This window comes from Hemicordylus capensis, chromosome 16 (assembly GCF_027244095.1).
Source record: "Hemicordylus capensis ecotype Gifberg chromosome 16, rHemCap1.1.pri, whole genome shotgun sequence".
NCBI classification, from domain to species: domain Eukaryota; kingdom Metazoa; phylum Chordata; class Lepidosauria; order Squamata; family Cordylidae; genus Hemicordylus; species Hemicordylus capensis.
The window spans coordinates 8,095,374-8,110,369 of record NC_069672.1 but is presented as its reverse complement, the minus strand read 5'-3'; the positions used below and the strand labels follow the sequence as shown (position 1 = coordinate 8,110,369).

Here is a 14,996-nt window from a genome sequence, read left to right as displayed (position 1 = left end):
ACCCTTCTCCTAAGCACACCCTCCCTTCTCTCTTTTCCATTTCTCTATCACTTGTTAGGGTTGTTAGGTAACTTAATACTGAACCTACATTCACCTAACATGTTATTAGCTAGAAATACTAGATACATGATTGACCTAGAAATACACTAGGAACAGGATTGACCTGATTGATTTGCATGATTGCAGTGAGAACCAGTTGTACTTAACCAAGTCCATTGAACTTCTGCCTATGCCTCCAGATCATACAGGTGAAACTTGGAAAATTAGAATATCATGCAAAAGTCCATTAATTTCAGTAATGCAAATTAAAAGGTGAAACTGATATATGAGACAGACGCATTACATGCAAAGCGAGATAAGTCAAGCCTTAATTTGTTATAATTGTGATGATCATGGCGTACAGCTCATGAAAACCCCAAATCCACAATCCCAGAAAATTAGAATATTACATGGAACCAAGAAGACAAGGATTGTAGAATAGAACAGTATCGGACCTCTGAAAAGTATAAGCATGCATATGTATTCAGTACTTGGTTTGGGCCCCTTTTGCAGCAATTACTGCCTCAATGCGGCATGGCATGGATGCTATCAGCCTGTGGCACTGATGAGGTGTTATGGAAGACCAGGATGCTTCATTAGCGGCCTTCAGCTCTTCTGCATTGTTTGGTCTCATGTCTCTCATCCCTCTCTTGGCAATGCCCCATAGATTCTCTATGGGGTCAGGTCAGGCGAGTTTGCTGGCCAATCAAGCACAATACACTGTATACTTTTCAGAGGTCCAATATTGTTCTCCCCTCCCTTCTCTCCCTTCTCTCTTTTCCATTTCTCTATCACTTGTTAGGGTTGCTAGGTAACTTAATACTGAACCTACATTCACCTAACATGTTATTAGCTAGAAATACTAGATACATGATTGACCTAGAAATACACTAGGAACATGATTGACCTGATTGATTTGCATGATTGCAGTGAGAACCAGTTCTACTTAATAAAGCCCATTGAACTTCTACCTACGCCTCCAGATCATACATGGCTACTATATCAAGAACTTGTGCCAATAGGCAGCAAGACTCACAACACCAAGGGTCACAACACCACCTGCTGGCAGCCCACTCTTCTCTCTGGCAGCTTCTCTCTCTCTCTCTCTCTCTCTCTCTCTCTCTCTCTCTCTCTCTCTCTCTCTCTCAGCACCATGCTTCTTTAGGACTCTCTCAGACCAGCATGTCACCAGCAGTTAGATATAGGCCTTTCTTATTATCATGCACTTCTAAATAAAGTAGATTAGTTTAGCCTTCCGTCAACCTCCATGCTTATCATTGTCAAGCTGTTGCCATTAAGACCCTATTAATTTCTGCTGTAATGGGTTAGCTCCAATATATATGGAAATAGCCTGCCCATAAACCCTTACAAGCTAGAATTTCACCCTCCCAAATTATCTTGAAAATATTTTTCTGTCCTTTTGTATGTGGATGATGCAGTGATCCTTTCCCAGGCTCCAATAAGGTTTTAAAAAGCCTTAGCAGCTTTGGTCAGATTTCTGTAGAGAAAATGCTTTAGATATATTAACTATCATAAGACCCAAACTATGCAGTTTGCTAAAACTAACAAAATAAATTTTGGGCAATCAATGGTCATGTGATCAAGCAGGTAGTTCATAGTGTCTTTTTAAAAACTTCCATCATGGAACAAGGCAGGCATTTTCCAGCTGACCAGACTCATTCTTACTAAGCTCAGCAAGGTCACAAGGCATCAAAGTTAACCCTGTTGACTGGAGAAAGAGGCACATTTTCAAAGTGGTGGCTTTGTTCTCATTTACTCAGTCCAGATGGTACTGATCCGAGGTGTAGATTCCCATGCAATATTTGAAGAGCCCTCCCACCCCTTGTCATTGTAATGGTAAATTTTACAATTTGCAACTTTTTGTAAACCACCCATTGATTTCTATATTGGGTGGCGTTAAAAATGCAAATAAATAAATAAATAAATTTTGCTGAATTCCACACAAGTGTTATCTTTTCACCTCCCCCAAGTTGTTTCTATTCTATTCCCTCTTTTTGTTGACTTGGAGACCCATAGACTATTTTCAGAATAGGTAACCACATTGTTTTACATTTCATAAACTTTTGACAAAGTCTACAACTTTGTCCAATATTTCTATTGCAGTGGAAAATGTAAGAAAGCCAGCATTGCACGTGTTCAACACTCCATGAACACCATATTCGGCATGGAACCAACTGACTCTCACGCCACTGTCCTCCAGCCGTTTCTTGTAGAGGAGCGAATCGTCCCGCAAGACGTCATATTCGCAGCTCACAATTAACGTCTCCGGCAGCTGCCGGATCACAGAGTCTTCAGTGAAAAGTGAGGAAAATGTGACTTCCAATAACTCTGGAAACTGCCGGTACACTTCAGGCTTATAAGGGGCGAGGGGTACTTGTTGGTAGCCTCGACGCTTAAACCTTTCCGGAATATTGTCCGCACTGACCCACTTCCCATATTTCAGCCTCATCTCATCGGGCACATGGGAGCCCTTCAGGATGTCGTCACACAGAGAAGTGCTCTTCCCAAAATACTTCGTTCCAAAACAGATGACACTGTCTCGGTACAAGGATGGAATCGCAGAGTTCTGCTGATAGGAAGGCAAGTTGAAGTCCATTGCCTGCAAGCCGGAATAGATCAGCACTTGAGCACGTAGCTTGGGGACGTCTGTTCTCCCCACTAGCTTCTGGGTGACCACAGAAGCAAAATTGCCTCCAGCGCTGTCCCCGCCGATGATGACCTGGGAAGGATCTACCCCATAGGCATTTGTGTTTTGCAGGAAGTACAGTGTGGCAGTGAGGCAGTCTTGGTACTGAGTGGGGTACGGATGCTCGGGAGCCAGGCGATAGCTGTGAAAGCATGATAAGGGGTTAAACCTTGATAAGCCTTGATAAGGGTTCTCGGAAGGCTCTTGGCACAGCAAATGCGGGAATGGGATGCATCTCCCTGCATGCCAATGAGAGTGGATGCATCCCATCACCCCACTCCCTGCAGTCAGCTGCAGTGGGAGCAGCGATAAGAGGAGGAGGAGGACACTGTTAGAGGAGGAGGAGGAGGAGGAAGCAGATGCCGGCACAGGTCAAGGCTTTCTGGTGCTCCACAAAACCGACCTCCTTGCTTAAATTGCTGACCTCCTTGCTAAAATATTTAACTTATCCCTGAAATCGGGCTCTGTACCAGAGGACTGGAGAGTAGCAAATGTAACACTGATTTTCAAAAAGGGATCCATGGGCGAATCAGGATATTACAGGCCGGTTAGCCTAATGTCCATTCCAGGCAAATTGATGGAAAGCATCCTCAAGGATAAAATTGTAAAGCACCTAGAAGAACAGGCCCTGCTGGGATTGAGCCAGCATGGCTTCTACAAAGGTAAATCTTGCCTCACCAACCTTTTGGACTTCTTTGAGAGTGTCAACGAGTGTGTGGATCAAGTTGATCCAGTTGACATAATCTACCTGGACTTCCAAAAAGCTTTTGACAAAGTTCCTCATCAAAGACTCCTGAGGAAACTTAGAGGTCATGGGATAAGGGGACAAGTACATGTGTGGATTGCTAGCTGGTTTAAAGACAGGAAACAGAGGGTAGGTATAAATGGAGAGTTTTCACAATGGAGGGTAGTAAGAAGTGGGGTCCCCCAGGGATCTGTACTGGGACCGGTGCTTTTTAATTTATTCATAAATGATCTAGAAGTAGGGGTAAGCAGCGAGGTGGCCAAATTTGCAGATGATACCAAACTCTTCTGGGTAGTGAAATCCCAAACGGATTGTCAGCAGCTCCAAAAGGATCTCTCCAAACTGGGGGAGTGGGCAACAAAATGGCAAATGCGGTTCAATGTTAGCAAGTGTAAATTGATGGACATTGGGATGAAAAACCCCAACTTCAAGTATATGCTGATGGGATCTGAGCTGTCGGTGAAGGACTAGAAGAGGGATCTTGGGGTCGTGGTGGACAGCTCGTTGAAAGTGTCGACTCAATGTGCGGCAGTTGTGAAAAAGGCCAATTTCATGCTAGGGATCATTAGAAAGGGGATTGAAAATAAAACGGCTAACATTATAATGCCCTTATAAAAAACTATGGTGCGACCACACTTGGAGTACTGTGTACAATTCTGGTCACCACATCTTAAAAAGGACATTGTTGAACTGGAGAAGGTACAGAAGAGGGCAACCAAGATGATCAAGGGCCTAGAGCACCTTTCTTATGAGGCAAGACTCCAGCACCTGGGGATTTTTAGTTTAGAAAAAAGATGACTGCGGGGAGACATGATAGAGGTTTATAAGGTCATGCATGGTGTGGAGAAAGTGGAGAGAGAGAGAGATTCTTTTCCCTCTCACACAACACTAGAACCAGGGGTCACTCCATGAAATTGATTGCCAGGAGGTCTAGGACCAACAAACAGAAGTACTTTTTCGCACAACGCGTGATCCACTTGTCAAACTCTCATCCACAGGATGTGGTGACAGCCAACAACCTGGATGGCTTTAAGAGGGGTTTGGAAGACTTCATGGAGGAGAGGTCTATCAATGGCTACTAGTCAGAGGGCTGTGGGCCACCTCCAGCCTCAAGGGCAGGGTGCCTCTGAGTACCAGTTGCAGGGGGTAACAGCAGGAGGGAGGGCATGCCCTCAACTCCTGTCTGTGGCTTCCAGCAGCATCTGTTGGGCCACTGTGCGAATCAGGATGCTGGACTAGACGGGCCTTGGGCCTGATCCAGCAGGGCTGTTCTTATGTTCTTAAAACCTTTTGTTAACAATGTAATGGCCCACAAAGTAAAAGTTTGGCAACACTGTTCCATGTCATTTTCCTGCCCGCAGCAGTTGAGATGACTTACCCAACAGACACGAGAACTAAATCGGCCTCCTTGGCAATTACGTTGCAAATGTTTTGATAAAGAGCTAGAAAACAAATGTGAAGAATTCAGTGGAGACTATCTAGACGACACAGTTAACCTGATACAGCTCTTCTTTAGTAAGGAAAAAAAAAAGAATATATAGAGGCTATTCACATGTGCGGTGGAAACTGGGCTAAAGAAGTCCAATCCAGTTCCCCCTGCGTGACATTCCCAGAGGCTAGCCCTCCTAATTGCCCCCTGTTAAATGAAGTTATTGGAGCGAGCGTTCCACTAACCCTGTTTGATTGATCGTGAGTCGCCACAGTGTGACCCTGTGCAGTGACGACTTAAGAGGAGACCCCAGACTGGGAGGTTACAACAAGCCTCCCAGCCTCAGGGGTCTCCCCAGAATGCCCCACACACTCGTGCAGGGCATCCTGGGACTTCCCTGGGCTGGGCAGGTCCCAATCCCCAACTCCCCTACTGTCTCCATGATGGAGCCGGTAATTGTGTGGGCAGCCAATCCGAGCTGCCCAGCTGAGCCGATCTGGTGCCCAGGGTTAGGCGCAGGATTGTCTGTGGGGAGACCGGGCCAAGCCCGCTCTCCCCACCAAACCCTCCTTGGCTATCCTCACTGCTCATGTGAAGAGCCTCATAGAGGTCATTCACACCATCAAAAACTGTGTTCTACCCAGGTTTGGGAGCTTTGTGTGCTCCCAATTTTTGGATGTGTGGAAGCAAGGTAGGATGGAACTCTGGGTAGAAATGATTGTGTGGAAGCAAGGTAGGAGGGAAACCTGGGTAGAAATGATTGTGTGGAAGCAAGGTAGGAGGGAAACCTGGGTAACTTTTCCTCCTTCCTTGCTTCCACACAATTATTTCTAACCAGGTTTCCCTCCTACCTTGCTTGCTAAGCTCTCCCCACAGAACACCCTCAGGCACTTCACACATGTTGTGTGAAGTGCCTCATTCTGTGACAAAACCCAGCTAAAAAACAAAACTGGGAATCAACACTTGCTGACAGTAATGCAAGTGACTTGAAACCCAGTACATCCCAGTTCAGAATAAATATTTCAGCAGGACATTAATCTCCCTTACAGTCTAATTCAATGGCCAAATTCGGACATAACGCAAAACCGGAGTTAAATGGGCAAAAAAGTGGGACTCCAATATGTTCAATTGCGTGCAACCATGGGTTTGAGCTGAAAGTGACTTGCAGTTTGCCTCGCCAAACTCAATTTTGAACCTTTGGTTTGCAGCACGGTTTGCTGCTGAGACCTGAGGCCTGGCCGCGAAAGCATTACATCCATATATGGACGATGCCAAAGTCCAATTCAATGTGTGTGCAAATAAGTTCAGTTCGGGCTTACTCTCAAATGTCTGGCTCAGAATCTCATACTTAACTCCTTACCGATGCTTCCAAACATACCAGATCCTCCATGGCAGAAGACCAACCCCCTTCTGAGGCCAGCAGATGGTGCTTTAGGGTAGTAAACCCGAACAGGCACCCCATCGAAGTGCAGATCCTTAGAGAAGAGGCTGGGATCCAACCTTGTCCTCCTGAGTTCTGTAATAAAGCGGACGACAGCAACCTGTCTGCAGAGGCCTAGAAGTTCACAGATCTCCCCCTGTTTGGAGAAGGAAAAGAAGGATCATGAGACTGTTAACTGCTTATTCAATAATGTACAAGATCAAGGATGGGTAAGTGGCCTACATTGTTTGAGAAGTTGGTTCCATTTCCCCCATTCTGGTGCAATTCAGGCCCAGAGGTGCACCTAGGCAATTTTGGAGCCAGGACCTAAAGGCCTTTGGAGGGCCCCCCTCTCCTGCAAATTAAGCATCATCATGCTCCGTGGGGCAACCATGCCACCCAGGTCAGACTAAAGATGATTTGGGGGGCCACAGGGGCTGTGGAGGCCTTGGACTTTGCCCCTGAAGTCCAGGGGTAAGAGCGCTTCTGCTCAGGCCAGATTCAGACATAACGGTAAACTGGAGTTAAACTTGACCAGGGTTCTGATTCTTAACTCCAAAGCACGCCACAGACATTCACCAAACCGCGGCCTGCCAAACTCCATTTGCAGGAGAGGGGTGCCCCTCCCTTCTGAGGCAGATCTCAGCAAGCTCCACAGCCAGATAGTGGGCAAAATGTCACCATGTCCATGTGGCAGACCCCATTGGCCATGGTCTTGAAGGGGGCGTGCTGAGCGCGATTGTACATTTTCGCAGCACTCAGCCCACCTGTCCTCAGCAGTTAAAGGGCATTTAAAGCCTTTTAAATGCTTTGCCATGCCATGCCATGGCATTGCTTCTTCCTCAGCAATGGCAACCCCCCTCAAGTAGCCCTGCCACCGGTAGTCCCACACAAGCACTAATTCTCGGTGGGGTTGGGATCTGTGGTGGTGATATTCTGCCTTAATTAAGGGAGGGTAGGGGAACACTGAGACTTCCTAAGAGGGAATATAAAGATTGGGGAGGGCAAAGGATTCTGGGGGATGCTTCAGAATGCTGCAAACTATGCCCTCACCATAACTCTCACCAAAACCCTCACCCTCACCTATGACCTCACCATAATTGGATGATGTTGGGAGGGGTGACTCCAGCAGAGCAGTCCAAAAGAACATAAGATCATAAGAACATCCCTGCTGGATCAGGCCCAAGGAAGCCCATCTAGTCCAGACTCTGGCATCCTGTTTCACACAGTGGCCCACCAGATGCCACTGGGGGCTACAGGCAGGAGTTGAGGGTATTCCCTTCCTCCTGCTGTTACTCCCCTGCAGCTGGTACTCAGAGGCATCCTGCCTTTGAGGCTGGAGGTGGCGCGTAGCCCCTAGGGCTAGTAGTAGCCGTTGATAGACCTCTCCTCCATTAAGTTATATCCAAGCCCCTATTAAAGCTACCCAGGTTGTTGGCTGTCACCACATCTTTTGGCAGAGAATTCCACAAGTAGATGATGCGTTGTGTGGAAAAAAAAAATACTTCTGTTTGTTGGTCCTAGATTTCCTGGCCATCAATTTCATGGGATGACCCCTGGTCCATGCCAAACCAACCCAGGTCCGCTGTCTGGTAACTTACTGCTGAGTAGGCTAGCCCTCTTATGAAAGGGCCTGTCTGAGGAAAAGCTGTGCCCATCAAAAGGGGATTTCCCACTACTGTTACCTCTAACAGGGATCCCCAGATGTTCTTGACTACAGACCCCAGAATCCCCAGCTGTGATCGCTGCCTCTAGGGTTCTTGCCGCCATCCTACTAAAACTAGGGGCTACAGCATAATTTGAATCACTTTAAACCTTGCCCCCACTACGCACAACCCTCTGCTACCCATTTGTAATTTTTGCTGTATGGGGATTTTTCACGCTCACACACGAGCAGGGCGGGAGCCCTGGGTGGCCAGATCGGCCACCCACATGATTGCTGGCTCAGTGACGGAGCAGTGGGGGCTGGGGGAGTGGGGGCTGAGCGGCCCCTGGAAGCTCCAGCATGCCCTGCACTAGTGCATAGGGCATGCTGGCGAGACCCCCGGAGCTGGGAGGCGGCTTTTTGCCTCCCCTCTGGGGGGGTCCCCTCGTGAGTAGCTGTGGCGCGGAGCTGCACCGTGGCTATTCACGATAAAAAAAAAAACTGGGTTTGCTGAGCACTCGCGCCACAAACCCAGTTTTAGGGGAGGGGTACTTGGGGGGGTTAACCGCCGGATGGCAACTGGGCTCTCCCGTGAGCCTGGTGGCTCCCACGATCAGCCAAAATCGGGCTAGGCTCCCCTAGCTCGATTTTGGCTGATCGTGGGAATAGCCTCATTGCCTATTCATCTGTAGGCCAGACAGGACTAGTAATTTCCAATTATTCAAACACCATGAAGGAGGAAAGCTGAACTTGTGGTAGGAACATAGGAACCTAGCTGCCATATACAGAGTCAGACCCTTGGTCCATCTGGCTCAGTATTGTCTACACAGACTGGCAGCGGCTTCTCCAAGGTTGCAGGCAGGAATCTCTCCCGGCCCTGTCTTGGAGATGCTGCCAGGGAGGGAACTTGGAACCTAGATGATCTTCCCAGAGCGGCTCCATCCACTTGGGGGAATATCTTCCAGTGCTCACACTTCTAGTCTCCCTTTCATATGCAATCAGGGTGGACCCTGCTTAGCTAAGGAGACAAGTCCTGCTGGCTACCACAAGACTAGCAAGCATGAATTGTCCCCTTTGCTACATAGGGTCCACCCTGGTTTGCATTTGAATGGGAGACTACTTGTGTGAGCACTGTAAGATATTCCCTTCAGGTGATGGGGCCTGCTTGCATGAAAAAGGTTCCAAGTTTGTTCCCTGGCATCTTCTCCTGCCTGCAGCCTTGGAGAAGCCACTGCCAGTTTGTGTAGATGATACTGATATAGATGGACCAATGGTCTGACTCAGTATGAGGCAGTTTCCTATGTTCCTAAGCATCTCTAGAGCAATTACTCTAATAATTGCAATGTAAACTGCCCCGAGCCATTTTTGGATCGGCGGTATATAAATCAAATCAAATAAATAAATAGTTGCACATTGACTAACATAATCAGCACTTTTCTGCATAACTAACACCAATTATGAACAAGCCAACAGTCAAACCCTCCTCCTAGCCCGAGGCTTGCAACTAATGCTGCCACTAATAACTGCCTGAAAAGTTGTCAGAGATGGGGAGGCTCTTATTTCAGCAGGGAGCTCATTCCAAAGCTTCAGGGCAGCAATGGAGAAGGCTTGTCCCCGAGAAGCCACCAGATGAGCAGACGAACCTCTCCTGATGATCTCAATGGGTGGTGTGGCTCATAGCGAAGAAGGCATTCTATTAAATACAGAGGGACTAAGCAGTTTAGGGATTTGTATGTTATAATCATGAACTTGTATTTTGCCCGGAAACTGATCACCAGCCAGAGTAGATCTTTTAAGATATAAGTGATATGGTCTTTCCGAGATGACGCAGAGACCAACCTGGCTGCCGAATTCTGGACTAACTGCAGTTTCCGGACTACATACAAAAGCAGCCCCACATAGAGCGCATTGCAATAATCCAGTCTGGAGGTTACCAGCAAGTGTACCACTGTTCTGAAGTTGTTTATCTCAAGAAACGGAAGCAGCTGGAGTATCAGCCAAAGCTGAAAAAAGGCACCTCTGGCCACTGCCTCAGCCAGGGACACCAGGGAGAGGTTTGTGTCCAGAAGCACCCCCAGACTGCATACCTGTTCTTTCTGGGGAAGTGTGACCCCATCCAGAACAGGCAGATCAAAATCATCTCCCGTGTTCTGACCCCGCACAATGAGTACCTCCGTCTTATCAGGATTCAGTCTCAGTTTGTTACCTCTCATCCAGCCCATCACCACCTCCAGGCGGGCATTTAGGAGGTTGTGCCTTCTCCCGATGATGTTGACATGGAGAAAAAGATTTGGGTGTCATCAGCATACTGATAACACCCTGCACCAAATCTCCTGATGATCTCTCCCAGAGGTTTCATGTAGATATTAAACAACATCGGAGACCATATGGAGCGCTGGGGGACACCTTAGGAAAGTTCAGATTTGGAAGAACAACAGTCCCTGAGGGACACCATCTGGAATCTGCCAAAGGGGTAGGAGTGGAACCACTGCAAAGCAGTGCCTCCCACCCCCAACTCCCTCCAGATTTAGTATCCAGAAGGATACTATGGTCGATAGTATTAAAAGCAGCTGAGTGGTCCAAATGGACCAAGAGAGTCACACTTCCTCTGTCATTTCCCAATTGGAGATCATCCATCAGGCCGACCAAGGCAGTCTCCACCCCATAGCCAGCCCGAAAGCCAGTGTGGAATGGGTCAAGATAATCAGTTTCCTCCAAGACTGTCTGGAGCTGGGAGGCCACCGCCCTCTCAATTACCTTGCCCAACTACAGAAGGTTGAAGACAGGCCTATAGTTGTTTAGCTCTGAGGGATCCCCAAAGTGGTCTAATGATCACCTTTTTTCAAGCGCCCCCACCAGCGCTTGCAATTGCAAATCACTTAGAGCAGACCATACCCCAAACAGCTGCCAAACTCCCCTTCACTGAGTTTTGAAAAACACTGATTTGCTGGCATGACCACCCCACACATAACACAGAAACTGTGAGGCATAACAGCAGCCCCAACCCCCAAAGCCTCTGAAACGAGAGGACTTTTAAAAGCCGGACATACTTGGGGCTAAGCCAGACTACACAGCCTCCATTCGCGGGTGGGGGGGGGGATTCCTGTCTGTCCTGGTCCCTGATAGCCTGCAGGGACTTCGGGGTAAATTCAGCTAATATTTGGCCTGGCATGCTCCAATCTGGAGTGGATTCGAAATAAAAGCCCTGTCTGTAAAGCCTCCTGGATGCTGGTAAGACTGATCCTTGATTAGCCTGTTGGTTTTTGTTGGGGGGGGCCCTGCCCCACCTGCCCTTACTGACCAGACAATACTGCATTGTTACCAGTTAAGCCCCTCAGGGCTTAAGTTTCAGGGACCACCTGGAGAAAAGCTGGCCCATTGAGGAACCTTCAGACCTGCATCTAGCTGTTCCTCCACCCACCCTTCAGTACCCGCTCCCCCAAGCCCTGTTTCCTTTGCTTGCAGGTTATGATAGACTTACCGCAGTGATGATCATAATGAAGACCCAGTGAATCAACCGAAGCTTCCATGGATGGGCAAGTCCAGGGGGAACGCGGGTCCTGGAGAAATCATAATAAACTGCCCAGGAGAACAGCAAGGCAAAAGCAGTTGCTGCAACGCCTACGACCCCAAGGAAGAGAGCCCAGAGTAGCTCCATTTTACCTGGCTAAAGGGAACAAGGCATCAAGCAAATGGACAGGTAGCATCACCTACGGGGAGGTATATCCAACTTCTTATATGTAGGCAGATGCCTAAGACTTCCCGCTTGAGGCTGCCAGCTGACTGGTGGAAAAGCTTTCCAATTACATTTTATTATACATTTCCATATGGATGTTCATGGGTGAGGAAAGCAAGAGACGTCAGCTGGTGGGTGTGCGATCAGTGATGAGGCTTCTGGCACAGATGTGGGCCAAGCACGCGAAACATAAGGATGGCTTTTATTGCAGACACAGAGTATTGTGGATGCTCCTCCTGCATTCATTACTGATGTGAGGCTATTCTGGATGCAGCAGGAACACAGGATGCTGCCCTTCTGCAGAGTCAGACCCATCTAGCTCAGGTTGGTCTACATGGACTGGCAGAGAAAACCTTTCTGTGCCTCTGAAATATGTATTTATTCATTTCCGGAGTGGTATCTGATCTTTCATTTAAAAATCCCAAAGTTACAGTAAGTTTGAAGTACAAACGTATTGCACCCTTAGTACTTTTATTTTTTAATAATACTTTGTGCTTAGTATTTTAAATAATTCTTATATTAAAAACAGTGCAGATCTATTAAAAACTTAGACACCGTAAGACAACACAACAATATCCAGAGCAGCAGCAGTGGAGGAGCAGCAGCAGCAGAGGAGGAGGAGCAGCAGCAGCAGCAGAGGAGGAGGAGCAGCAGTGGGAGAGGAGGAGCAGCAGCAGTGGGAGAGGAGGAGGAGCAGCACCTGAGTAGGAGAAGGAGGAGGAGCAGCAGCTGCAGCAGCACAAAATGTAACACTCATCTAAAAGTCTGGGTAGAAGAACAAGTTTTTACTTGCTTTCTAAAAACTGTCAAGGAAGCTGAGAAGCAGATTCTAGTGGGGACTGCATTCCGAAGCCTGGGGGCAATGATTGAGAAGGCCCCATCCCACATGCACAATAGCTGGGCCTCCCTCATCAGCAACCCACAGAGCAGAGCCCCCCCCCCAATGACTTTGTCAGATGGGCAGAAACCATTGGGAGCAGGTGGTCCTTTAGCTATCCAGAAATAGGGCTCAGGTACTGTCAAGAGGTCATCCAGTTGCCACTTGAGCAGATAGCCCCTGAGCATGAGGGAACTTGAACTTCTACTAGAGGTGTGCACTGAACAGGCCAGGCTGGTTCGGTTCAAATCCGAACCAGATTTGAACCAACCTGGCCTGGTCCGATTCTGGTCGAACCAGTCCTGGTCAGGTCTGACCACCAGAATGGTTGCAAACCAGTTCACGGACCGGTTCAGGAGGTCTAAAAGTAAAGGGGAATCCTTCACATGTAGGGATTTAAGGATCTCTCCAGGACTGTTGCACGCTTTAAGGATTCCCTTTTATGAGTAAAGGGGCAGAAGGGCTTCCTACAGTTAAGAGGGCGAGTAAAGGGAGTCAGTGCAAGCTATGTTAATCAACCACGGGCATCGGCGGTGGCGTCAGGGGTGGTGTTGGCACCCCCCCCACCTTCTGCCTCCTCCAGGGTAGCCTAGGCCAACTGTGGCCTGGTTCAGGCCTCTGCACTCCAGTTCGGGCCTCTGCACATGTACAAAGGCTATTTGAATTGCTTCTGCACACACCCGAAGGCCATTGTAGTGAGGTAACTAAAAATGACCTGGCTAAAATGGCCTCCACATGTGCGCACAGGCCTGAATCAGACCGCAGTCAGCCCAGGCTAGCCTGGAGGAGGCTGGAGGGGGTGGGAGGGAGCCATCCCCATCCCCGACGCCACCACCGATGTCCACGGATGATTAAAGTAAGTTGCCCTGACTCCCTGACGCACCCTCTAACTGTAGGCAGCTGCCCTTGTCCCTTCTCTCTTAAAGGTGGGATCCTTATTGGATTCCCTTTTGTGAATAGACCCCCCTCGAATGTGTCCAAGCTGTTTCGGTTCAAATGGAGGCTCATCTGGTTTGAGCTCAGAACAGCACCACCTTTCGGGGGGCCGGGCCGGTTTGAACGCAGACCGTCTGCACCAAGCCTGCTTGGTTTGAACCGCTATTTGAATCAAGCCAGCACACAAACCCCTACCTTCCACTTTCCCATTTATGCACCCACCCCCTCATCCTTGCATCACTGCGCCATATGTTGCATCATCTATCTATCTATCTATCTATCTATCTATCTATCTATCTATCTATCTATCTATCTATCTATCTATCTATCAGAACATATCTTAGAACATAAGAACAGCCCTGCTGCTGGATCAGGCCCAAGGGCTATCTAGTCCAGCATCCTGTTTCCTATAGTGGCCCACCAGATGCCCCTGGGAAGCCCACAGGCAGGAGTTGAGGGCATGCCCTCTCTCCTGCTGTTACTCCCCTGTAACTGGTATTGAGAAGCATCATGCCTCTGAGGCTGGCCCATAGCCACCAGACTTGTAGCCATTGATAAACCTGTCCTCCATGAATTTGTGTTATCTATCTATCTATCTATCTATCTATCTATCTATCTATCTATCTAAATTTGTATACCGCCCACCACTGAATTCTCTAGGTGATTTACAGCATAAAACAAACCAAGGATTTAACAGTTAAAACACAAATCCAGATTTTAAAAATTCATAAAAACACACCAACTAACTAAAAAGCTTGGCTGAAGAGATGTGTCTTTGGATGTTTCCTAAAAACCAACAGGGATCTAAAAACAACTCTAATCTCCGCACGAAGAGCATTCCACAGTCCTGGAGGCAACTACAGAGAGGCACGCCTGTGAGTCAACAAGCTGGCGAGACGAGCTGACGGCACCCTCAGGCGAACTTCACCTGAAGATATTAATAGCCGGTGGTAAAATGCTGTGAGCCAATATCTTATCTCAGATTGAACATCAGCTCTCTAGCATGTGATTGGGGAAGCTGCACCTGTTGAATGTCTGTCTGGATGCATCCCTCCCCAGCCCAATGTCCAACTGAAAGACCAAGGCAAAGTGTGGGTGCATGGAGCCTCATTTCTCAAGACAGAGCTGATCACATGTCCACCAGTGGACACCCGTTTTTCTATGGGACGGAGCCATAAGTTGGGTTAGCTAGAAGCAGTCACTTGTGCTCTCAACCACAGAAGCAGAGTACATATCAGCTGCTGAGGCATGCAAGAAAGCTGTGTGGATACATAAGCTACTTTTGGACTTTGGGATTGAGGACTAAGCCTACCAAGATGTTGGAAGACAAGCAAAGTTGTATTCAGTTCTCACAGATGGAGAAAGTCAAGTCTTGAACAAAGCCCATTGACACAAAGAACCACTACGTCCGAGATGCACAAGAGAAGTAGCTGGACAAGTTGAAGTACTTCTCAACTGAAGA

General features: G+C 48.0%; 1 protein-coding gene across 1 annotated transcript; it reads right to left on the bottom strand.

Moving 5' to 3' along the window:
- Positions 1-2,113: 2,113 nt before the first annotated feature.
- On the bottom strand, positions 2,114-11,643 carry LOC128338631 (arylacetamide deacetylase-like 4). The gene is made up of 4 exons (XM_053281351.1): positions 11,467-11,643; positions 6,281-6,497; positions 4,870-4,933; positions 2,114-2,888 (listed from the first exon to the last, which is right to left on the bottom strand). The coding sequence occupies exons 1-4, from the start codon at positions 11,641-11,643 to the stop codon at positions 2,114-2,116; spliced, it is 1,233 nt and encodes a 410-aa protein (XP_053137326.1).
- Between the last annotated feature and the right edge of the window lie 3,353 nt (positions 11,644-14,996).

Excerpts from the sequence above, each read along its gene's own strand:
- LOC128338631 (XM_053281351.1), bottom strand. The coding sequence starts at position 11,643 with ATGGAGCTACTCTGGGCTCTCTTCCTTGGGGTCGTAGGCGTTGCAGCA. Across the intron at positions 4,934-6,280 it reads TGGTATGTTTGGAAGCATCG|CTCTTTATCAAAACATTTGC; the intron begins GTAAGGAGTTAA and ends TTTGTTTTCTAG. Across the intron at positions 2,889-4,869 it reads TTAGTTCTCGTGTCTGTTGG|CTATCGCCTGGCTCCCGAGC; the intron begins GTAAGTCATCTC and ends ATGCTTTCACAG.